The 26,517-nt window shown below is 38.2% G+C and overlaps 1 protein-coding gene and 1 long non-coding RNA gene across 6 annotated transcripts in view; both read left to right on the top strand.

The window, feature by feature from the left end:
- KCNK10 (potassium two pore domain channel subfamily K member 10) overlaps positions 1-8,439 on the top strand; it is a 56,379-nt gene extending 47,940 nt beyond the window's left edge. For both annotated transcript variants that reach the window (XM_048949836.1, XM_048949835.1), the window contains exons 6-8: positions 1,961-2,147; positions 4,957-5,099; positions 7,093-8,439. In XM_048949836.1, the coding sequence (XP_048805793.1) occupies positions 1,961-2,147; positions 4,957-5,099; positions 7,093-7,716 (954 nt within the window). In that variant the 3' untranslated portion in view covers positions 7,717-8,439. The remainder of the gene's footprint in view (positions 1-1,960; positions 2,148-4,956; positions 5,100-7,092) is intronic.
- A 7,685-nt stretch (positions 8,440-16,124) lies between these two features.
- The window catches only part of LOC125695428 (uncharacterized), a 31,600-nt gene continuing 21,207 nt past the window's right edge, over positions 16,125-26,517 (top strand). For all 4 annotated transcript variants that reach the window (XR_007377953.1, XR_007377951.1, XR_007377950.1 and 1 more), the window contains exon 1: positions 16,125-16,189. This is a non-coding gene — a long non-coding RNA (uncharacterized LOC125695428). The remainder of the gene's footprint in view (positions 16,190-26,517) is intronic.

Genomic DNA, 26,517 nt, shown 5'->3' with positions numbered 1-26,517 from the left:
AAGACATAAGGCTTGAAGAAGAACAAAGGTATCAACAAGTGATGTCTGTTCCTATGAACAGTCCTGAGGGAAAAAAATTTCTTTTGCAGAACTCATGTGTTTTTTTTTCTCTTCTTGTGAAAGTACAAGCTTAATTTTTCAGACTATGTAATTCAAAACCTGAGGCATGAACATTTTCAGATTTTTCACCCTTTAATGTATCTATGTAGTATATATATACTTATATTTTAATAATGACTTGTTACAGTGTAATACTGCAGTGTTTAGGCTAATATAGTCCAATGTAATATAACTGTGCCAAAACTGGAATGTAGAAGTGCCATTTCCTTATTCTTCAGAAAATGTGCAGTACATTATGACGTTCTTTGTATGGAAATAGCACGGCCAAATCCATCCATAGGAGAAACATGCAAACCAACCTTTTTTGATATGGGATTACTATAACAACATTTGTACCTTAGCGTTTTTTGGGTCTATAGCATTTACACTTTGAATGTCTTCAGAATGCATGCTTAATTACAAAGTGTTCCCCTTTTCACTTGTATTCTGAATTTCATGCATTATTCTCCAGTATGTAATTCTGTTTCTAAGTCATGCTGTTCTGCCCTTTTCAGTATCTTTGAAAACGTTGTCCTTATTCACCATAATTTTCTGATTCATTTGTACCAGTGGAAGAATAAGAAGAATATAAAGAACCTCATCTGCTCTGCTTTTGTGCAAGTGACCAAGGTGCACAATAGCCATGGGTCAGATCTTTATGCACATTCATTAGCAATGTTACCATTTTTACATTAAAAAAATTAAAAAAAAAAAACAAAAAACACACACAAAAAAAGCATACAAACCCACACCTTTGACTGAATTCATAGCTCAGGAACAAGTGGTCCTGAATATCTGGTAGAGATTTATACATCATTTTTTCCACTCTTGTTTCTATCATTGGCATTACATAACTCATGCTGAACTCCACAGTCCTTTTCCAGGTCAGATACAGAATTGATACTGTCACTTTAATTAATCCATAATAAGTTGGGTTTTTTTACTAGATTTCATCTTTCTCATGAAACTTCATTAAATTCTGAATTCCTTTAAGTATGGCACAGAAAATCTGGAATAAATCTGTTAGAACTGGTTGTGTTAATCTGGACTTATATCAGTGTTACTGAAAACAAAATCCAAGTTTATGCTAAATGAAGTGAGAGTTTATGTGATCTAGGAGTGTAAAATGCTGCACTTACACTGCTTGTATTTATATTCAGTTTATAGCATCCAGTAACATGCTCAGTATTTGTTCAAGAGCTTTCCAACACAGATTTGTGTAGGTAATTTTATTTCAGGTTATTTGGTATTTGACATAAAGCCTGTATTTTTGGTGTGAACTGGGAAGTCCTGAAATCCAAAAATAGCTATATTATACCTTCATAATTGAGAAAGCAAGCTGGAATTCCAGAGAAAGCTTAGCCTTTTACATGATTTATTTGTAAATAAAGTAGCAAAACCCAAAGCATGAATTATTAGTAAATAAAATAGCTTTTTTTCCCCTTCTTCTTTGAGAAAAAAAAATGTTTATTTTCATTTTAGTTTTGGTATTCCTCATTGAGCACTCAGGGCTGGTGAGGCTGTGTAGACTTATATCTTTGGTGGTGTGAATGCACACCTTCTTTTATACTTTGAACTCGAACTGGAGTGTACTGGGCCATGATATGTTTGTCACAGATTAGTGAATATCTAGGAAAAGGGAAATCACGTTTTTTCTGTGGCCAGACAGTAGTAGTTCACTGTTCTCCAGAGATGGTTCTCACCAAGTGAGAGGAAGGGTTGGGTTCTACTTAATAAGCTCACAAATGACAGAAATTGAAATACAGATGATATCAGCGTGATCCATCTGCCATTCATAATGTAAACTATACAGTTCCAATAACATACCTTTTTTTTTCCCTTTGTTTTGTCCATTCTCTAGAAAAAACAAGTGAGCCAAACAAAGATCCGGGTGATCTCTACCATCCTCTTCATCCTGGCTGGCTGCATTGTCTTTGTGACCATTCCCGCTGTTATCTTCAAACACATCGAGGGATGGACAGCCTTGGAGTCCATCTACTTTGTGGTTGTCACTCTGACTACTGTTGGTTTTGGTGACTTTGTAGCAGGTGAGCAGCACTGAGCCTAGATTGTACGCATGAGGGCCTTGGCTCTTAGAATTTATTTTTTGGTAAGGAGAGGAAGGTTTTTACAATTTATTATATCCAGATAAATGAAGCCAGGTATTTCTGTTGGGGTTATTGTACAATAACATGGAGAACTCCAGACAGGTTTAAGAGTCAGATACATTGCCATATGCAGAGTGCAAGCTTTCAGCAGTGTAGATAGCAGGAGTCTGGGAAGTCCTGATTACCCCTTATCATGCAATGAATTATGCACAAGTCAAATGACTTTCCTATTGAATTCAAAATTTGTATTAGTCCATTAGGTCTCAAGCTGAGGCTGCCTGCTGAAGCATATAGCCAAAATGATGAATGGACAAAGCTTTACAAAGTAGAGCTGAGCTATAAGGCTGGAAAATGTCTGGTCTGACACAGTAGAGAGCTGCTAAATTCTTCTTTTGCAGAATCTGCAGCATTTCAGAAGCTGGATTTTGTTCTCTAGCCTTGGCAGGAATTTTGACATTGCAGCTGCCCTGTTACATCAAGGAAGGTCTAATAGCATGTGCAGCTCAGTGCTAGGAAGTTATTCTCTCAGATGAATACAGTACTAACTAAAACTATAAATACCCATCCTTACCAAAGAGAGAGTAAGGATTGTTGGTTACAGAGATGAGAGAATTTATTTTGCTCTATTATTCTGCTAAGAAAAAGTGGTTAAAATAAATGAGCTTTCTTTCGCCACTATTGGATTACTAGTGATTATTGGATTATTAGTGATACTAATTATAGCATTAAGATGCACAGACATATAATGCTTCTGTTTCGTTATTTCCTAAACATCAGTGAAATATGAATGAGCAAAAGATCAAAGGCAGAAACAAGAATATGTAAAGTTTTCTTTGCTAAACAGCAAATACAGTCTTTTTGTAGATAACACTCTGACCCTGTTTTAATTCTGACATAGTGGTATAGAAGACATGAACTACTGAGGAAAAATTGGCACTGAACAAAGCCCCAGATATGAAAAAAATCCAGATTTGAAAGTAACTGTATGAACTCAGTCCTCTTTAACCACTTAAGTGTGAAGAGAACCTCACTGGTATTCTGGCTTTGTGGTATTAAAACACAGTATAATTAACAATATTTTTCTTAGGCATGTACACATTGATAGTGTTTTTTTTGAATAATATATTTGTAAAAAATCAACAGAGTACTAAATTTCAAATTGCTGTATATTCAATATAATCAAGACAATATAATCCATGGCTGGGTGGTTATTAACCAGAATTTTTCAAAAATGGAAACCCTGAATGAGAAAACTTCAAAGATGATCTCATGATAAGAGCTTAAGGCAGGTGATCACCAGGAAATCTGGGTTTCATTGCTGGTTTTGAGAAAGATTTTCTGTTACTTTTATTTTCTGTTACTTTCATCCCCGTATCTCTATCCCTTCAATATCAAAGAGAAAATGTTATACCGTATTGGGTAAAGCAGCATCAGTGAAGCTACACTGATTTATTCCACTAAAATATGTCTCAATTCTTGGCAAATTGGGAAAGTTTTTGTTCTACTGTTGGAAATACAATTATAGCTGTAGTCTGAAAAAAAAAAAAAAAAAACCAAGCCAGAATATTTTATAGGCTGAAGAAAGTGGTCTCATATTTTCTCACTTGGCTCATTAGTCTGTAAGACAGACCCAGACAATCTGCTCCATAACAAGCTTCTGCTGGGACGTGTGTGATTAGAATAGCCCCATTGTACCATAGCAACAGCAGCCCCTATCTGCTATTGTTTTACACTCTCAAAGACTAGAAAAAGAGAGTGATTCATATAGTGTATGAGGAGAGAACAGCATCAAAAACATATTTGGGTCCCTGCCAGTACTCAAATATCTGAGCTTTCTTGAGAATGTTCAGCTGCTTTACACACACTCATGCTCAGTCTGGATAAAATTAAAATGCTTATAGAACTGAAATCTGAAATGATTGCAAAATGCTCAGGTGGAAACTCTGAGCTGTATTGTTGGAGTACTTTACTGAAGGAAAATCCTAAAAGCTTTTCAGTGCCATATGAAGATAAAAGTTGGTGTCTGGTTCCCTTCTAACCAAGACAATCTTCTCTAGGTTGAGCAATGTGGTTGGCTTGGATGACCTCCAGAGGTCCCTTCCATCCTCAACTGTTTGTGATATTTGTTGCTTCATTTGACCCATTTCTCCTCTAGAGTTGCTGGCCAGAGAATTCATCCCTATAACTTACATCCAAGCAGACAGCATATCCTTATTATCAGAACTGATATAGATTTGATTTCCTGTCAGATATCCTGATTTGGTAGAGAAAGTTACTTTTCTGTCTCCTACACAGAAATCTCTGAATCTTTTATTTAAAGCCAAAGAATCTGGAAAGTATCATTTGAGCAGGTTGAACTGTGAAGTCTCCAAACTACCAGGCTGCAGATAGTTCAGAATAAGGAAGACAAGTTGTAATACATTTTTTCTTGAGAATGTATTTGTGCTGTTGCATGTATTATCAAAACAGGAATTTGAGACTTGCTTCTGAATTGTCTCAGCAATATAAGGAAAGAGGTTTACTAGGTGCTCTGACAGATCACATAGCAGTAGAGCAGTATGTAACTTCCTAGTCTTAAATTAAAAACAGTCTGTTCCTCCCACCTGACAGATCTCTTATCTTTTATTAGAAGTACAGTGGTGTTGGCAAGAATTAAGAAATATTTTCAGAAATTTCTCAGAATTGCAGAAATTTTGTAGTCAATTTTGGCATCATATGTTTCCTAAAGAGAAGTTTATGCTTATTTCAGGAGGAAATGCTGACATCCATTATCGAGAGTGGTATAAACCTTTAGTGTGGTTCTGGATCCTTGTTGGCCTTGCATATTTTGCTGCTGTTTTGAGTATGATTGGAGACTGGTTAAGGGTCCTGTCCAAGAAGACAAAAGAAGAGGTATGACTAATATCACAGTGATTTGTCATTTTATAAGAGAGCTCTAATTGACTGATTCCTTTTTGTCTATAAAAGGATACTCCCCTGCTTGACAAGTGCTCAGTATAGCCTCCACTGGCAGCCTTTTGTGTTCTCTTAGCTCTGATCTTTATCTCCTTCACAAAGTGTGGAAAAAAGCAACTGAACAAAGCTAGATTGTTACACCTCTGTCAGTATTACTAAATACATAGAACACACCAGTAGGTCTGCATTTATGAAGAAGAGAGGCCAGCCTTCACTCTGAAGCGAGTTACAAAACTGTGATAAAAATATCAAGTGTTCTCTCTAAAATTAGAGGTGTGTGGATTTTAAGACATTAGTTGGCTCTGTTAATTAAACAATAATTTGCTTTTAATTCATGCTCTATACTGACTTCTCCCACATTCTCTGTGTCAAAGAATATGGTTCTGAATAAAGGTTTAGATTTAGGTCCTTTATTGAGTACTGCATTATTAAAATTTAAGACATTGAGTTGTCAACATCAGGGAAAATGTGGCTCATTTCACTCTGATCATGTCCTCCATGTTCCAAAGATAATATTGCTAATGCTCAGAATAAGAGTATTGAAAGGTAATTATCATACCTCCAAACCTGAAGCCTGTTGACAGAGGGTTGATAAGATTTCAATTTTTAATGCAATCTCTTCCTGTATTCCACAGCAAAGCTAACCTGGCAGAGTTAGCCAAAGAGCAAGAATAACCAAAATTTGGCAGAGTTAAAGTTATTTATCATTTATGAAGGCAGTTGTGCCGCCTGAGACTCAGTGTATCCTCATGAATAAAAAAGGATTCACAAAGAGCTGTCAGACTGATGAGCAGCAAGAGAGCTGCAGTGTTTGGCTGTGGCAACCAAAGGTGGGAGTCTGAGCTCTCAGGGTGGATATGAGATACCTGCTACCACAGTTAATCCAGTTCTAAGTAGAGACCATTTCATCTGGCTTGAGGAACCAAAGATAATACTCTGAGGACTACTGAATGGAGAAACTGAGTTCAGACCATGGCACCCTTTACCTTGGCAGCTGCAGACATCATACTCCTGAAATTATTCTTCTTTAGCTGAACTTTAGAAAAGGCCTGTATTGAAAGAGATATTTCTTGATCATTTATCTTTTTTTCCCTCCCTTTTCCGAAGAAGTACTTGTTTAATACATGTCAGTGCTTTACTCTTAGTCATTATTGTGCTCTCAGGTGCAAAGCAGTGAAATGGAACAGCAGTGAGACATTTAAAGACATGCTGATGGTTCTCACACAGAACACTGATGTGTTTTGAAAATTTCTTCATGAATCAGCACGCTTATTGATGGCATGTGGTGCTAGTATTTGAACAGTTATACAATGTACACCTCCATTAGAGTCAGCCAGAATTGTCCAATATAAATTACCCTAGACTGTATGTATCAGAAGGATTTTGGAGTACTTGAAGTCATCCAATAGATACTCTCAACATTATTTGCTTTGTGGCAAGGAACAGAACGTTCAGTGGGACTGAACCATGAGCAGTACGGGAAAGTACATTACTGTACTGCTATATTGGGTGCTATAATGTTCTGAGACATATTACTGTAACTATATGTGAATAATTCTGCCTTCTCCTAACCATCTACTGCTGACATTAGAAGTCAGGAATTTTGTTCTTAGCCAGGGAGGGATTAGCATGAAGAGCTCTCCCCAAGTAAAACAGCTATAAAATGTGCAGGATAGCAAAATATGAAACAGGCAGCCCAGTGATGTGCTGCGTATGCCATTTACTAGTCACTGGTTGGTAATTTTAAAGCCTGTCTTAGTATAAACACTGTGCTGATGAAAACTGGGCCCAGATGTATGCTTTGGAGTTGAAACTTGTCTCCAATTCTATGCCAGATAAAAAACATTCTTGTGCTACTGTTTAATAGAAATGAATGTCACTCCATTTTATTTTTGTTTTGTTTTTATTCTTTCCTTTTCTTGTGGTGAAGGTTGGAGAAATAAAAGCCCATGCAGCTGAGTGGAAAGCAAATGTGACAGCTGAGTTCAGGGAGACACGGCGGCGGCTCAGCGTGGAGATCCATGACAAACTTCAGAGGGCAGCCACCATCCGGAGCATGGAGCGCCGACGCCTGGGCTTGGACCAGCGAGCCCATTCCTTAGATATGCTGTCTCCAGAGAAGCGCTCAGTCTTCACTGCCTTGGAAACAGGACGCTTCAAGGCCTCATCTCAGGAAAGCATCAACAACAGGCCTAACAACCTACGCCTTAAAGGGTCCGATCAACTCCACAAGCATGGGCAAGGGGCATCTGAGGACAACATCATTAACAAATTTGGATCATCTGCTAAGATGACCAAAAGGAAAAACAAAGACATCAAAAAGACCATCCCTGAGGATGTGCGTAAAATTTATGAGACCTTCCGAAACTACTCCTTGGATGAAGAAAAAAAGGAAGAAGAGACTGAGAAGATGTGTAATTCTGAGAATTCTTCTAGCACTACAGTCCTGACCAACTGCATCCAGCAGCACTCAGACCTGGAGAATGGAGTGATCCCCACTGAAACCAAAGAAAGGGAACATGAAAACAAAGCATTACTTGAAGACAGAAATTAAATGTAAAAGATGCTTGACTTGAATTAACAATGTTAGTGTTTTTATATACGTATATATATTGAGACACGTGCCTTATACAGACTCCTTATTCAGTCTGAATTATATAGCATCGAAGAATATTTCACTGTGCCATAAAGACTCAAGCTTGCTCTGCCAAAACAAATCAGGAAGACAGCACTGAAGAATGGCAACAGAAAGCTACGCACATGGAAATTTCAGCCTGTATAAGACTACCAGGGCAAGACACAGAGGAAGAGACAGAACTATGGCAATGCCACCAGAGTGCTATGACCATAGCATAATATTAGACAAAGGGTAGTTACATAAGAAGAGCCTTTGAAAGGGATGAAAAGGAACGTGTCTTTGTAATGGAGTATGTATTCATTAAGGCTTCCCCTGGTGGTTAAAAAGAGGAGGAATAATTGGAGCAAACTAGAAACTTTCAGTAAGGCTTAGTTTACGTTTTGGCACGTGATCCAAGCTAGATTTTTTTTCCATTTTTGAACCAGATGCATTATCTTTCTAAACTCCAAAAGAATGTCAATGGACGCAGCCACCAGCTGGATGCTGGTTTGAAAAATCAACACGGACACATTTAAGGGTCAGATTACTTTTTTCATTAAAAAAGGAAAACAAAACAAAACAAAACAACAACTCTGTGGGTATTTATCTTAACCAGTGATGCAGTGATTAAAAAAAAAAAAAAGAAAGAAAGAAAAAAAAAAAAAAGGAAAGAAAAGAAACAAATGGATCTTTTTCTCCTATAGGAAATATCCAGTGTAAACTTGCATATGAAGAAATTGCAACATCTAGAGCTATGTTGTTTAAAAGAAGAGAAATATTAATTTACCGATATTTGGATAGGTGTATAAAACAGTGGGCAAACTACTTTTTTTAAAAAAGGAATTTCTCTTTCATACTTTCTACCACTGAAATAAACTTCAATTTTAATGCTGTAAGACTACAAAGACGGAAAGAAAGCTATAGCTTTTGCATGTCAGCAAACTGCTGTTCTCTGTAGCTGAATCTGAATTTTTAAAAATAGACATAAGAGCATATACATTATTCAAATGAGGGCCAGGGCAACCATAGAATCTCAGGGCTCTATGCCCCCTTTGCTAGGTTTGGGTTTAGACATGAGCTGCAGACATAAAATCCCGCCCGCCCTCCCTCTCCCCCAACCCCCAAAAAAACAAAAAACAAAGAAAAAAAAAATGAAGAAGAATTTTAGGAAAAGAGGTTGAGAAAAATATGGTGGTAATCTTATAAGTGCTTAGAGCTTTAAGTGCCATTAATGCTGTCATATTTTGTAACTTTTTAAACAAGCATTTTGACTTATTTGTTTTATTTCCTTTCAGGTATAAATTTGTTTGACATTCGCTATCTTCTTTCTTGATAAATCTAAACACAAGCACTCTGCATTCCTAAACAAAAGTGAAACGTAACCAAACTGTGGGCATTTAAAAGAAAATTCATTTCTGCCGTCTGGACACATATAAGAAACACAAATGTCCTTAGACTTTATAGTAATTATTCAAACAAAAGGCTGCAAAATAACTGATAGAAATTACCAAAAAAATGCTGAGTATTGGTAGTCTTAGCCTGTGGGCTACTGTGTTTGCCACTGCAGATAGACAATTTTGCATGCCGGAAATGAAATACATGATTGCACCAGCAATGCTTCCCCCAAGCCTTCTCAAAGTCCTGAATAGTCCTGCAATTTAAGCTGTAGGCTTATAGGTATAAGGGTATACAATGGTAAGCATTGTTAGTCACACATACAGACACTGGCAGGTCATACAGACACAGACTTTTGGAATTGCATGCCCATATCTGAATATATAAAATGCATGTTCCATTTTCTGTGGTAGTTCCTGGAATTCTGTGAATAATGAATCACCTCAAAATCCAACTGGCCACCTGAATAGGATCGCCATAGCTGTGAATAGAAGCATGGCAATGTAAATGCAAATTCTGAGTATGCATATTTGTATATCTGATTTGCTCTTCACCATTTGTAGGTGTGAGCCAAGTATCACAAGTGCAGGGGAGGAAAGAAGTTCTTAGTATGTTCTGTCTGCTGTTCTACTTCACTTGAAATATCATCTTTGTAATTCCATTATCTGTCTGAACATTAAGGATAAAAAAAAATTTGAAAATTTTCAGGTCATATGGGATTGCTTTAATTTAATGAGATTCAACAGAAATTGCATTCTGTGTAGGTCACTGATTAATCTCTTAGGGTGAAGAGCTGCATTCTGGCTTCGGCTTGCTGGAGGCAGGAAGGTGAGCCTGGTCTGCTGGGAAATTTCAGTTGTCTCCACAGTTGCCCTTGCTGCTGGAGGCTTTGATGCCACACAGCCTTATGCTCTGCTGCACTGTGACATGGATTGCAGCTTGCAGCCACCCTTGCATGTCCTCCTCATACTGTGAGCAGGGCCAGCAGGAAGCAGGTCTGTTCAGTGTATGAAAACTCTGGGCCTCCTGGCACTCCTGGGTGCGGGTGGGTCTCCAGCACCACAGGCAAGCAAATCTTAGAATCATAGAATGAGAATCGTTTAGGTTGGAAGAGACCTCTAATGATCATCAGGTCCAATCATTAACCTAGCACTGCCAAGTGTACCACTGAACCATGTCCCTAAGTACCATATCTACAAGTCTTTTAATACCTCCAGGGACAGTGGCCATTTCCTCTTGTCCTGTCTCTTGTTTGGGAGAAGAGACCGATGTCCACCTCAATACAACCTCCTTTCTGGGAATTGTAGAGAGCTATAAGGTTGTCCTTGAGCCTTCTCTTCTGTAGACCAAATAATCCCAGTTCTATCAGTCACTCATTGTAGAACTCATGCTCCAGACCCCTCACCAGCTTCCTTGTCCTCCTTTGGACACACTCCAGGACCTTGGTGTCTTTCTTGTAGCAAGGGGCCTAAAGGTGAACAGTGAACATAGAATTTGAGGTGCGGCCTCACCGGTGCCAAGCACAAGGAGACGATCACTTCATTGATCCTGTTGACAACACATTTCAGACACAAGCCAGGATGCCACTGGCCTTCTTGGCCATCCAAGAGCACTGCTGGATCATGTTCAACCAGCTATTGCCCATTACCCCTAGGTCCTTTTCTGCCAGGTTACATTGTACTGCACTTCACTTATACGGACAATCAGGCACACAGGAGCAACTCATCTGAACCAGAAAGCCTACAATGCATGCAGATTGTGCTAGCAATTCTCCTTGGCTATCAAATGCCTGAAACAACATCATACATGCAGCTTTATTTGTTCCTCAACTGAGCTATGCTCACAAGAAGTGCTTTCCTTTAATGGAGAAGTCCTGCATAGATGCACAGACAACTAAGGATAGGTAAGGATATATGAGACTCATTTCTTCTATGTGAAAAATAAATCTTAGTCATAGCCAGTGTATTTCGGCAAGTAATGCAAAAGTTGTCATCTGGTAGAACTTGAGCAGGATGTTAGTAGGCAAACCATGGAAAACACACCAGCATGGACAAAGAGACTGAGGAAGCAGTGTTCAGTGGCCAAATTCAGAAGTGATTGCTCTGATGAGATAATGTGCATATTTTTCATCTCTAAATTTTCTGAATTCTTTGTCTGTCCTGTCCAGATTCTTGCTGATGGTATCTGTAGCTCACTTGCCTGGCTATGATATGCACGAGTCTGGCTGACATTTTATCAGACTGTGTCTTCAGCAACTTCTAGTTTGAGATATAATTGTTTCAGGGACAAAGGGTATGCTAAATAAACTGCTAGTGAGATATGAAACAGAGCAGTGGATGACCTTTTACATGAAAGCAAAATACTCCCATCCCTTTTTCTGTGTCTTTGAAACTTGCTGAGAAAACTTTCCACCTACTGTTGAGTAAATATTTTCTCTCATGTGATTGCTTGTTAGATACCTCAGTACACATCCATTATTATAACAATGTTGGAAGTGAAAAAGGTGTACTGTATAGGGGGGCAGACAAAAATGTTTGAAAACTAAAATGATATTTTAATGTCTTAAATTGCTTCTCCCCTTGCAGATGCCATCTCTTGGTTATAATTGTATGTAACAGCTTGGGAGAAAGTCTCATTTTAAACATCAAGTGTTTCTGTGGTTAAAATTCTCATCCTAAAAATGCTTAGAAAAAAGTCTAATATTATTTCCAGTGAGGCTATCTTGCCATTATTGCAAGTTTAGCATAAGAGTCTGAATGATATCAAATCTTTTTGCTCTTTATTACAACCTTTCACAACAGCCTAAAAATAAAATCAATAAAAAGGGTGATGTATTGACTTAAACTCTCAGATCCTGCACTGAGCACATCGTGACTTGACATGGGAAAGAACGAAGGAAACATGGATTTTATGTAGCTGTAGCCCTCACACATAGAGGAAGACTCACCTGTTTGGTTTCCTACAGCTTTCAGCTCTGCAATCCCATTCTCTTCTGTCTTGTGTGAGAGAATTCTGGCATGCTCCTTTGGGGATCCTCTTCAACCATTAGCCATCACTGAACTTGTGCAGATTTTGCATGAGTAGTTATGGAAAAGTTTATAACTTCATCCACGTGACAGTCCGTGATTTTCATCATCCTTTCACAAGGAACATTATTTCTAATCAACACGTTATTAGAAATAATATTAAATAAAAAAGCAGTGATTTATATTAATGAAATCTGATTTTGATTGTTGCTGTGAAATTATAAATCATCTGAGCTTTTGCTGTCTGGTTCTATGATGTCTATAGTGGAAGTCTGCTTCTTCCAAAGCCAATAATGGGCTATGCCAGAGTCTTTCTGCAAAATTCTCCTGAAACAATGAACAAAACTATGTCTGTGAGTACGGGATGTTAAAAATCCTGTATTTAACCTCTGTTTTCCTGCTGAATTTGTGTTTATGCTGTACATGGGCTGTTTGTGTGTTTGCCAGCTTTGGTTTCTCAGGGGCTTACTTGTGCTGTCGGGTAGCATGATGTCTGATAGTCTCACTTTTCCCATCATCCACTAAAAAGAAATAAGAGGCAAAGACTGAGCTTTCTTTTATGCTGCATACTAAACTAGAACAAGAAGTCTTCTACTAAACAGATGTGAATTAAAAGGATGACTGGGATTTGCTTCGATCCTTTCTATACATCTGTATGTTCTAAACTATGCTTTGTCCAGTCTAAGGCCAAAATCTGCTACCATCAAAGTCGGCACAGTAAAGTGGAGCTAGTGTGTTATTTTTAAGCTTTTCAGTGTGAAGATCTGCTATTTTAACTCTAAAATGCCGTTCAAACTTACTGAGATAGCATTATATCAGTACTAAACACAAATAAGCCCAGCTTCAGAGATGCTTCCCTAGGCAATTAAATACCAATGAAAACACAAATGCCAATCAACACAACTCTGTGGAACTCAAACAGAGACTTGTGGGTTTATGTATGCAACTAGTTTCCTGAAATATCACAAAAATGCAGATTTGGAATTTCCTTTAAATAGCCTAATTCCTCCCAGGGTCTCCGTCTTCTTTCCTACCAGTAGCAGTTAGCCTATTTAATAAATTGATGATCTGGAACAGAATATTTTCTTCCTGCCAACACAACTGAAGTACATAATGATGCTAGACCATGTTGACTCATGCTGCTGAAATCAAACAGTAAGAGAAAGTAGTTGCAAAACATAATTTGAGATTGTGCTACTGAAGCCAACACATACTCTGTGTGCTGGATCATGCTGGGTTGAATAGGTCACTCTAAAGTCAGGTCTTGTCCACAGTAGTGGTAAGTGCTAAGGAACTGATTGAGAAGAGACAGTGCAAATGCATGTGCCTGCCCTCCACATGACACATATGATCTGATTTGGCACACACATTTAGCGGTGATGCCTCCCATTCCGTACAGGCAGATGTGTTTTTTTGTGCTCCCTTACATCTGCATAAAAAGTCACATCTCAGCCCACATCTCACCACTAGGAAATACCGGTGCTGCTTTTGGGGAAAGGAGACATTTCTCTAGAAGTTCTCCTTTGAGGCAAATAGGGTTTGCTTTCTTTAGCTGAACTCTCTGACAGCAAATTGCAGACAAGAAATATGTGGCACGTAAGAGAATATTTTTGTCTCCCAAATATATTCCACCCACACACTCTTTCTCCTTGTGAGAGCTGAACATTTAAAAAGAAAATCTTACAATGTCAGTTGTGAGTTGCAAACTGAACAGACTGGCCTTATTCCTACCATTAAGCTGTTTCCCAGATCCTCAAGTCATATATAACTATTATTAGAAAAAAGCAGGATTTGTGTCTGGATCACAGCTTTGCAACAATTTGAATTTGTTCAGGCCAGTGTTCCAAAGTAATTTTAGACTGATTTTTTTCCAAGTTCTACTAGAATTTGATCTTGATCTTGTAGACCCATCTGAGAAACCATGATTAGGCATTTTCAGTCCTACATTTAAAAAAAAGAAAAAGAAAAAAAAAACTTTCCTAAAATTTGGGGAAACATTTTGGTGGGATGCTGATTTATTTTTTTCCCGAACAATTTCAAATTGTAGTATAAGTAATTGATAAATCTTCCTGCAAAGATGTTCTGTCTACTCTTTTGTCTCTTTCCCTCTTCCTCTCTGTAAGATTTTATGGTGCTTTTGGAAGGCATTTTCAGATATGGGACAATTTCATAAATGTCATTACCAGGGTACAAAGCAGAATGTGCTTGTACCATCTTGATAAGTTTTGCTGCTACTGTCTTTATTCTATGATGTAATGTTTTACAAAGATTAAAAAAAAAAAATTGCAACAAAGACCTTCTGGGTGATGAAAAAACTTCTCCTGTTTTTTTTTTCTCCCTCTCTTTTTTCCTATCATCCAGCAAAAGCAGAGAAGATGTAATTAATCTTATCTTCTGTGTATTACACTGGAAAACAGAGAACTGCAGGTAGCCTCACCATTGCCTGATTTTTGCATTTGTGTTTGCCTCTCTTATCTTTTATCTTTGTTTGACAGACCAGATTGTTGTGTTTTCTGGGTCTCTAACTTGGGAAGTGGAAATGGTGGTGTTGGGCTGCTGTGTTTAAAAAGAGACACAAACTGCCAGCTCTATCTCTATGTGTTTCTGCACCTGGCAACTAGGCAGTGGGAAGGCAAGAAGTAGGGCTATGAAGAGGCTCCATCTCCCTTTCCTAGTCTTCCTCTCTTCATAGAAAATATTTGCCAAGATATCTGGAGGAATTTCCTAATGCAAAAAGGGGTTTGGCCTCTTCTCCCAGGCAACAAACAGGACCCGAGGAAATGGCCACAAGTTGTATCAGAGGAGGTTTAGGTTAGACATAAAGAAGAACTTTTTTCTCTCAGAGGGTGATCAGGCACTGGAATGGCTGCCCAAGGAGGTGGTGGAGTCGCTGTTCCTGGCCGTGTTCAAGAGGCATCTGGATGAGGAGCTACAAGATATGGTTTAGTGCTTGTGGTAGCAATGGTAATGGGAGGGCAGTTGGACTAGGTGATCTTGCAGGTCATTTCCAACCTTGTGATTCTACGATTCTATGATTCTAAGTGGATATTCGCGCTTTCTAGTTTATGCAAATTCTCATTCTGCCTGCTCACCTGATCTCCCATTTCCAAGGCATGACTTTTGCCTCAGCTGTTTGCTCTGACTGTCATCTGTTGCCTGGGGTACACCAAAGGTCTTTTAATTTGCAAGCTGATCTATCTGTTCAGCTGTCCCACTAATTTCTCCTAGAGGTGATTGGGAATGATAATGAGAAAAAAACATGATAGAATGGTTCTGCTACAAGTTGTGAAGTATTTTTTTTCTGCTCCAAAATCTGGATGCAGAATACAGAGAGTGGCACAAATATTCTTGCTGAAACATTATTTCCTCAGTACAGTCCGGCGTTTTGCATAACATTGGGTATTTTTGTAATGAATTGTTACAATGTGGCAAAAAGATTAAAGTTACATTAAAAATTTATAAATTCAGGACTAATATACTAAAACTGAATAGTGCACAATGCAAGACCCCACACAGATCACACAGCACATTGCTTGGGCAGGCAGATGTCAAGATGCTTTCCAGCAAAGCTTTAGATCATTTTCACAGAGCCCTCTTCCATGTAGGACTGCCTCCAAGTTGTTCCTTCTTCCCCTTCTGGCACAAGGTGCTGATGTTTTTTATCTTGATGATGCTCCCTTGATGGTGTCACAAGAGTCAACATTAAAAAAAAGTGTAAAATGACAAAAGTAGTCTGATTATAAAACAGAAATCTAAATGTCTTTTGATGCAGTTGCGTGATAACTGTTAAGTCACAGCCTGAATCACTGATTGAGCACTTGTGGAAAGGAGCCGGGCAGCCCTGGGAGCACAGGTGAAGGCAATTCGGCCTGTGACCAGAAGGGGTGGAGCCTGGCTGTACCTCTCTTAGACCTCATTTCAGGGCTGACTGCAACTACGGGAAGATCTCTGGTGGTGTTTTTCTTGTGACCCTTGATCTTCAGTAATAGGTAAGTACTTTTTCATTGTACCGTTCCATTTATGCTAGCTCCTTTGTTACTGTACTCCTGTATCTTTCTTCCGCTGTATTGACCCTTCTGATTGTAAAAGCTGTCCATTGACTTTCATGTTCAACCAAAACTGGAAAAAACAACAAGAACAAGGAAACTGTGCAGACCAAATGCCTTTCCTTAAAACACTATTGCTGTGAATACATCAGGATTCCTGGGCATTTCATGTTTTTACAGATGATACCAGTGAAAATATAGGTATCTTCGCTGCATTTATTTTCTTGTTAATCTTTTGGAGCTAATCCAGAAAGGAAAAGGCCAGCTGCTATTAATCTCTAGTACCAATCTGTACAGATTTTCTGAGAGCGTATGCAAAAACAAAGAGCGAGTTGGTCTTTTTTTACAAGTGGAATAAACACTCTCTGAGTAACACCAAGTTTTACAGTGAATAACAACTTCAGAAAAATGTACGTTTGTTGTTCTATCATATTTACATTGAAGGGTTTAATCCTACAGCTGCAGGAGTCTCAAAGACACCTGCCTGCTCAGCTGCGTAGCCCGGACTTATTCCTAGAGCAGTCACATCTTGAAGGGGATGTGTGCAGTGTTGGAGAGTCAATTACTTTGTTTTATTTCTACTTTTCATTCTGATGTATCAACTTTTATAAAAGAAACTTAGTTTGTCAGGTTTAAAAAAAAAAAAAAAAAAAAGCGACAACAACAAAAAACCTGTTGGCTGCAATTATCATACTTTTCCTACGATTCTGTCTTGTAAAGCTGCCTGCTGAGAATAATTTACACCAAGCAGCGTAGTTCTGCTGTTAAAGGGAAGGAAACAACTGGATTTTGTGTGGGAAGAAAAGGAGGAAGAGCCCCCTGAAACTTGAAGTTTCTCAGAAGAAACTGGAAAATTAACTCTTCATTCTTTGGCCTTATAAATACAAATTACTATTTAGGTTGATGATGTTTTATCTTTCATAGCTTAATGAGATATATAAATGGCTTACTCAGGCTAAGCACTAATAGATTAGCCATACCCACTTGCTAGTAATGTATGAAAGCCATCTGATCTATTTACCTCTTATTTGGCAGTTCCTAAACATGCCAATTTACCTCAACAGTAAAATAGCTTCAGTCTTCACTTTTCAGTTTCTCTTGTCCATCATTGATTTCCTATTCCTGCTCATTTGCTTCTCATTACTACTCCAAGCAAGGGGCCCACCTATAGTAAACTTAACGTCAATTCCCCGCAAGGTAGTTGCTGAGGTAAGGTTTTGGTGAGTGTGAAGGGTAACTACAAAAGCCAGGAGAATTGAGGTATTTTCTATGAGTGTGATAATGACCATTGTATTCCTGTTGTTGAGGTTTTGTTTTTTGAGCAATGACTGTCTCAAACACTCATGGATCTTCATAGACTTATTTGTTATTAAAGCATATTGTAAATTCCTAGCAAGCATCCAGATTATGGAAAAATCAGCTTGTTAAGATTTCCTTGAGGCACTGAAAGAAGACTTAAAGAAAAAAGTATAGAAGTATTGCATGTGCAAAACTCTCAGTAAGAAGGATGCATGTGCTGGAACTTCTTTGTTACTCCAGCAGTTTACTGGTCAGTTTAATCTAAGAAATAGAAACTCTGAAGGTGCTTATGGAAACATAAAAGGAGCTCTAATATCCCTGAGAGCTTTGGAAAATAAAATAGCTTGTAGAGAGGAACTGCAGGCTCTTTGGAGATTTTCATGTCCATTAATGCGATCGTTAATAACTTGTGTCACAATCAATATGTATCCTGAGAGCAGACAGTCAGAAAACATTTGTTGAAATGTCAGTCTCTTAAGCAATAAACTCAGATATGTCAGTGTCCTTGGGCTAGGCAAAGATTTGAATGTTTTATTGGCATTGAAATAGGTGAACGATAAAACACTGCAAAGCTAATCATTAAATGAGAAACAGTGCAATGGAGGGATATGTGGGGTTTCTTCTGTGCTAGGAGGCTTTCTTCTTTGGTATCTCTGTTTCATTTAGAGTCCATGTATACTCGCTTTGTTTCCGAGTCTTGTAGTTCATATTCATTGCAACAATCACTCCATTATAACCTGACAGTTACTAGGAATAAATTTACAGAGCCAAACTTTGCTAAATAATAAAATACATTTGTTTTTTAATCTTCACCCAATTTAGGAAAGGGTAATGGAAAAAGGTAAGATGAAGGAGTGCTATGCTAGGATCAGACTTAAACATTCCTTTAGATGAAGATGTTAGTTATGAAATCATGTAAGGCTGGCAAAACATTCTGGAAAGCCTCAGTTGCTTGGCTAAGAACAGCCAGGAAAAGAGATTAAATTTTGATAAAACTGGAGCTCAGATTTATTTATCTTTGAACTGGAAGAAGTAATTTGATAGTCAAACTAAAATGAGTTTTTCTTTTCTCAGTGAAATAAAAGGCAAGAAGTTCCCAATGGAACTCAATTTGTATGAAATATTTTCTCAACATAGAAAAATAAAAAAGTCCCATTTCTGTTTAGAATGAACTTCTCCTCATAAGGTAGAGGAATCATTTCTTGTTTCTGATGAAAAATTTTGGCTTACAAAGTGAAAAAGCACTGTGACTTTTCTTCCTATTTCAGGTAAAATAAGCCAATTCAACTGAATCTGGTTTGTCAACCAAATCAGAAATGAGAGTCAAAATTTAGCCAGCAGGAGGCATGTATGGCTCAAGGAAGAAGTTTCTTTCCTCTTGTACACCCTAATTTCTCAGCAGCACTGAAGCCTGCTGTCGTCAGTGTTCATTTAACACTGTCACTAGAAAGGACAAGCTAGTGTTTGGGAAACTTTGCCATCTCCCAACCTGAGCTTAATGTAACCTTCATCTGACCAGCTGGCACTAAATTGAGAACGCATTAAATCTTAATCGTTAAAATTATTTCTGTAGCACAGGAAGTTCTAGCTGAATATTAACTTCATTTCTGGTCAAAGGAAGGATGTTTTCATCCTTCAGGTACTTGTTTCATCCTCACATTAAATATTCTGTGCTGTTTTTCAATACTTATATGGAGTACAGTTAAGGTGGAAAAATGGAAAATGTAGGACAAATTGTAGTGGTGTTGGTTCCATGATAATTAAGATATATTTAATTTTAAATATATTTATCTATTTACTTATTTCAGCAGAGAACTCCATTACCAGCTCTCAAATGCCAGGGAGTAAAAAATGAAATCCTTCTCACAGGTACCTAGTTATTACTCATACTTTATAGGATGGGAAATGAACCATCTGAGGTTACGAAGAAATCTACGTCAGTCAGGGTTTCAATTCTGACTCCTTACTATGTGCTCTACTAGCACGCCAGTCTTTTGGTTAAACCACAATTTTCTCACTGACACAATGTTCCCTATAATAATCTGCTAGATTAAACTTTTATAGCATACCATGCATTACTCTCTTTTTTTTTTTTTTTTTTTTTTTTAAGTTTGTTGTTAAGTTTGTATTCAGGCACTCACAAAACTAGGTAATGCCAGAACTAAGACTAAGGTCCATACACTTGAACTGTTTTTGTCTGCTTTTGATTATATAATCACTTCTTTGTCATGGGGTTTCTCTTTTATTTCATATTCTCTACGCTGTACTCAGCCGTTGAGTATTTCACATAATCATGAAGGTTGGGAAGGGCACACGAGAACATCCTGTCATCAAACCATCACCACCATGCCCACTAAATCATGACCCTCAGAGTCATATCTACATGCTTGTCAAACACCTCCAGGGTTGATGACTCCACCGCTTTCCTGGACAGCTTGTTCCAATTCCCTACTGAGAATAATTTTTTCTAATATCTAACCTGAACCTCCCCTGCTGTAACTTGAGGCCATTTCCTCTCATTCTATTGTTGTTATGTGGGAGAAGTCCATGCTAACCTCACAATTTCCTTTCAGGGAGTTGTAGAGAGCTATAAGGTCTTCCGTGAGCCTCCTCTTCTCCATACTAAACAATCACAGTTCCCTCAGCTATTCCTCATGAGACTTACATTCCAGACCTTTCACCAACTTTGTTGCCTTTCTCTGGGCATGCACCAGCACCTCATCCCTGTCTTCCAGCTCAGGGGGCTGAGTAGCCTGAGGATAACTGATCTGCCTATTAAAGACAGAAGAGGCACTGAGTACCTTTTCCTTCTTGTACACTGTATAAACCTTGGCCTTGTTTACTACAAGCTGTCCCAGCCATGCTTTGTAGATTGGTATTTTTATCATTAGCTTCCTGATAGCATCAATCATAAATGTATCTGGAATGACTTACAAGTATGAACTGCTCTTCTGTAGTGCTGCAGGGAAGTAAGGCAATGAGATTCCTTCACTCTGGCAGAGAGGAGTGTCTGTCCATTAACACTATGGGTTACTCTAACTGAACTTGTGGTTACAGCTTATATTAATCGTAAGGATCCAGCTAATCCAGCTCCAGAGGTAACTTTTCAGAAAATGTGGGTGAAACAGATTCTCCTTAAAATTTGTTTTTAAAAGATTGTGCCTCGTTCCTTTCTTTTCCATTTACTCCCAATGTTTTTCACTTGGTTGCATAACAAGATTCCTTCTGGATCTAGGTTCAGCCGTTCTGCTTGTGAGTAGTTATCTTGCACATACTGGAAGAATGGCTGGGGAAGCAGGCTTTACAGTAGTTTGGCAGCTGATGGGGCTCACGCTCTCATTTCATAGAAACGGTACTTCCCTATACAGAAATAACTCAACGTGCACTTGAGTTTGAAGTTCTTACTGGAACTTCTGTGCTGTTAAACTAATGATTGCGTCCCTTGATGGTAAGAAGAGGGCGTTCATCCGGAGTTAGAAGGGGACCACAAAGATCATCGAGTTCAATGCTTGGTTCCACAGAATTATTCAAAATTCAGTCCCTGTGTTTGAGAGCATTGTCCAAAAGCTTGAATTTCAGCAGTCTTGATGCTTTAGCCACTGCTCTGTGGAGCCTGTTCCAGTTCCTGAACCTTTCAGTACTTCTTTTACCTCAGGTCTAACTTCACTGTCTCGATGCAGCTTCATACTGTTCCATCTGGTACTGTTGCTGTCACTAGAGAGCAGAGATCAGTGCTGCCCATCTGCTCCCTGTGAGGAGTTGTATGCCACCAATAGGCCTCCTCTCAGCTCTTCTGCTCTGGGCTAACAAACCAAAAGACCTCAACAGCTCCTCATACATCTTTGTAGCACTCCTTTGGATGCTCTCTAATAGTTTTATGACTGAAGTATAAAGGTTGAGCAGAATCTGTAAGAGGTATCCTTTTGCCTCAATCACCTGAAAAGCCCATTCCGATAGGTGGTATAGTTGAGACTTACCTCCTTAAAGTGAATCCCTCTTCTCCTTAACAGTGAAGAATAGTACTTTCAGTATAACTTTTTCTAGCTTCTAATAGTAGGTTTACTTCTGTTCCTTGAAGATCTGGGCATCTTTCAATTGGAAGGAAGGAGAATAGTCTCTGTTTTGCGTCCTGTGAAGGCATGAATGTTCTCAAGAAATTCCAAGAAAAAATACTTGAGGAATAATCCTTCATTCTATAACAGAAGGCATTTTTAGGGTTAGGCAACAAAAATGTTAGACAGTGTAGCACCACTCTTCTATTTGCCAAATAGTACAAATCTACATTTGTACTGAAGTTCATTTCTCCAAGTTTCAAGAGCTTCTGGAAAAAACTGCCTAAGTGTGCCAGAGCAAGGACAAGGAGAACACTAGCGTCTAAAAGCAGCAATCCATCTGCAAGGAGGAAATGCAGCATAGCCAGTTTACACAAACTGCTGTGCTCTCACCATTTAAAAACAGCAGTGCATTGCAAGTATTTTCCTTGAATGAAAGTGAACTTTCAGCAAAGTGTTGTGATATCCAGCCCTAGCTATGTTACATAGACTGTGATTTCTTTTGGGACTGGGAAGAAAACTGGAACATGCATACATAAGGCCATGGATATCTCAAAGTGCTGTCTACACGCAGTTCAATTTAAATCCTTATGGGTATCTTAAATTTTACATACAGTTGCTAGTGCAGTATTAATAGAATGTACAAACCTCCACAGATCCATCATGCTTGCTAGTTAATCAAAAGCTTGATGAAAATGAAGGGCAGCTTTCCAGCTGAAGTATTCAGGAAGTTATATGGCTGCACATTTTTTGGAAAGATAAAGTCAGTGTCTACACTAAACCATGAAGATCAGTTTAAGGAATTGCATAGTTTGTGCTCCTTTCTCTTCAAGTGGAACTTTATTTCTGACCATGCAATTAAAAAGTAGCATGATTTTGTTTTTCCCAAAGTGTTCCCCAAGTGCTTACAGATTTCAATTGATCAAGGGTGGAAATCAGGTGTCAGTCTTGGAACTGCCTGATGAATTCCCATCTACGTTTTCCCAAAGTTCTGCCTCTGCTTCTGTTAGGATTTCTATCTTTTCATGACTATCCCTTTGTGTCCCGCAGGGGCTAGTAGAACTGATGAGGTAATAGATAAGCAACTGAGTAGCTGGCCAGATGTGTCCTGAAATAGGGCTCTTCTCCAGAGAGTCCTACTACATGAGTATCCTGTTTCTTAGTTTTTTTTTCTTTGACGATGTTTCTTCTCCTTGTCAAGTGCAATGCTCTTTTTGTATTACACCTTTTGCAGTACTTTTTTTTTCTTTTTTTTCCCCCTACATCTTTGCATATATCAGAAATTACCAGCACAGAGTGAGAGGTCTCTTTTCAACTTATACCATTTAGTGAACCTGACCCTAAGAAGCTGAGTGACTTATTAGTTTTGATACACATAGGCTCTTCTGCTCGACTTTTCATGTTATCGTGGGAAAGAACATGAGCTGCTGACAAGAGAGGATTACAGCATGGGATGAGAAGTGGCCTCCTAAGTCAGTCTGGACAGCCTTAGAGCTGGGGAGGGGGTACCTCAGCACATTCTAACATCTTTTCTGCTTGCATTGATCAAGTGCTTTTGGAACAATCCTGCAGAAAGTGGGCATGCTCACATTTGTCTCTTACTGCCTTTTTATACATATTTTAGCACCATTTAGATAATACAGATACCTCTAAGCACACAGCCGTTTTTTTTCCTCTCCTCTTATCAATTAAACCTAGCTGTGTTCATCCTTCCTAGAGCAGTTCCTTTAAGCAGTAGTCTTTCCTTCTTGTTCTAGCTTTATTTTATCTTATTTGATAAGATCAGATGGACTTAACCTGCTGTTTTGTTCTTCAAAGAAAGAAAGAATTGCACTAAGGTCCTGTAGAAAGTATCTTTCTCTTCCAAATAAATTCCAATCACAGATCTACAATCTCAGAGAGAACTTATGTAATCTGCAGTAAAAACTTAAAAGTAATGCAGCAGGGTTTTCCCTTGAGTATGGAAAAGTACTGCTTGGCCACACTTGTTTATAGTTCACTGCATTTCCTTCTATTTGTACATAATTCCTTCTAAATACAGTTACAATCTACGCTGATGTGTTTTTTTTCTTTGCATCTCCTCCTTTATGGGTGGTGATTAGCTTATTTTATTTATTTATATTTTAATATTTCCAATAAAGCCTCAGTTCCTCCACTGGTGACTAGAAACTACCTAGTGATCCTGAGATCCTTGATCTTGAGCATCGCTTGTAGTATTTCCATTTATTTACTTCCAAAGTATCCAAAGTGAAAGTGTATTTCTTAAAGCTTTTTTCAGCCTTCAAAGACACTGTTACTTCTGGCAGCCAAAAATCCTCTGGTGGCTGAGCTGCTCCATTCACTGCTGTGAGGGTTTAGGAAAATTCTGGGGAAAAAAACCCTCAGCTTACTTCCCTCTTGCTTAGCTACATCAACTGTTCTAAGCTAACAATTAACAGTCAATTTACTGTCAGCATTACTTTGCTATGGCTCTGTAGCACACCAAAAAGTGGTGAAGTTCAATCCTACTTTTATACAGCAAATTGTCAGGCATGCTATCATACTAATGTTTTTCAGCTGCTTTGGAAATAGTCATATATGCATCGATTCAGTCCCTTCTAGGTGCAAAAAAAACCAAACAAACAAACAAACAAAAAAAAACAACAAAAAAACTTGTTCTCTGAAATAAAGTGGATAGAACATACCACACATGTAAAATCGCAAAAAGAAATCTGTAAGGCTCGCATGTAACTTTTTAATACCTATAAAAGGTATTGTATCTTAAGGATTTGGAATGAAATAAAACCGCATTTTCACCCAGCTCCAACACAGTTTTGAGAGCCTTTATTTCTGTATCCAGTAGGCCATTAATCATGGAACAGAAGGTTTTGCCTAAAGATTTGTGTTCCGGTTAGAAATTTCTACGCAGTAAATGTTTCTTTCAACTTCTAAGTGAAGAAATGGCTTGGGCATAGTATTATCAAAAGGCATAGAAATCATTTATGAAGAATGTGGAAGAAACAGGGGAATACATCTTGGAATTTTACTTCTTATCTAAGTAACTTTAGCTTAATGTAGAGATTTTGGGTCCTGTGTGAGCAAAGAGGAACTAAGAAATGGAAATTCACCCTTCATTTCTGTCAGGAAATATTCTGACTTAGTAGACTCATAAATTATAAAGACATGGAAGCAGTGTTTTCAAAGACCTCTTTATGCACTGCATTTTTATGCTCAGCTGAAGACTGAGCATGGTAAAGTCAGTGTGACACTTGTCAGAAATGGCATTTGTCAGGAGTAGAGACCTTTATCTTCTTCCTGCCTAATACAGGCTCTCTGCTTAGGTTAGAGAATTATGCTCCCCTTACTAACCCAATAATATTTAACTTATTTCATATAAGACCAGCATCTGAAAGGGCCACATCCTAGAAGACTGAGTCTTGTGACAGTGATAGTTCTTTTCTGAAGTATGAGGGGAATGAAGGATAAAATTCCTTCCAGTATATCCCATAGCTGAAATGAGTTCTGTAAGCAGTGATGTCCTGAATATACATTTGCTACTCGTGTTTTGTGAGGAGAAAAAAATGGCAGAGGCATCTGATTCCAGGTGAATTCTCATCACTATCTATCCTATTAGTACAGTTAACTCACTAAGACCCAAGGCAAAATAGGATATTTAAATATCTGAAAGCAGGATTTTTCAGGCACTTTTCTGCCAATGATCTGAAACATGTAGTTAGGTCAGAGTCAGATTAATAAAAACTGGGAAGAGTGAACATGATTGTGGCAGTGTGGGCTGGAACTGGTCCTGCAGTCACTGTGGAAAATTCCTACCACCAAAGTAGTCCCTTTCTATGGCCCAGTGCTCACAGGTCATTATTCCTTTACTGACAGCACAGTGTTCATTTTTCTGGAGAGTTTTGATGTAGGAGTGGTGATAATAAAAGAAATAACTCAAAGTTAGAAATCTAAATATGGGTTCTTAACTGTTTCTCAAAATATAGTAATGGGGGTAATAGATAAAGAGTGGGGGAGAAGTTGGTAGGAATTTCTAACTTTAGAATGAAATACGTGAAACAAATTATTTTTTTTTATCAAGAGATGAGGTTCTGAGGTACTGTTTAAAGACTAGCTCCTGTACTCTTACATTGTAAGTCCAATTAATAATTCCCATAAAACTTACATACCAGTAGAAGTATATCACACTGTTTCTTAGCTAATGATGGGGGCTTCATTTCAATATGGCAGTTTGTCACTGAGATCCCTTTCCAATGGCAACAAACAAATAAAACAGGGCTGTGCACGTCCAGTGTCTTCAGCATGTTCAAAATGTCTTCAAACTCACTGCCATGGCAGCACAATGAAGTTACCTGTTTACATATGCATCAAAGGAGAGCAAAGAACGTTAACTTTCTGAAGAAACAGAAAGAGAATAGATGATAGCTGAAGGTTTGGAGAACACTGCATCATGTAATATCTCATTCAGGAAATCTTCTGAATTATTGATAACCTTTTTCTTTTCCTTTTTTATTTCATTTTATGGGGTGCTTACCATGTTTGTGTTAGCCAGCCACAGTCTTCTGAAGTTATCTGCATTAAATTATGGATGGCTGCTAACTGTCACACTAGTTCAAAGCATAATGCTATTCTTTACCTTTTCTTCTGAGATCATCAGCAGGCAATGTAGAGTGATTAATATATATTCCTGCCTGCTGCAGAGAGGTTGACAACAAAAACTCATATCTATCATCTCCTAAGGAGATATAAAGGCAACAAAGGTCTTTGGTTAATGAGAGGAGCCAAATTCAAATATGTCGTTAGAGGTATTCACATCTGTCTCATTCATTCAGACCCATGAGGCCTCCTATCTTCCCTTCTTCTTGGAACTTCATACATTTTTACTGAAGATTAACTTCAAAAAGGTCTTGTACTGTTTCATCCTGA

Source organism: Lagopus muta, chromosome 6 (genome assembly GCF_023343835.1).
Source record: "Lagopus muta isolate bLagMut1 chromosome 6, bLagMut1 primary, whole genome shotgun sequence".
In the NCBI taxonomy this organism is placed as follows: Eukaryota; Metazoa; Chordata; class Aves; order Galliformes; family Phasianidae; genus Lagopus; species Lagopus muta.
The sequence above is the reverse complement of the archived record's forward strand: the minus strand, read 5'-3'. Positions and strand labels throughout refer to the sequence as shown.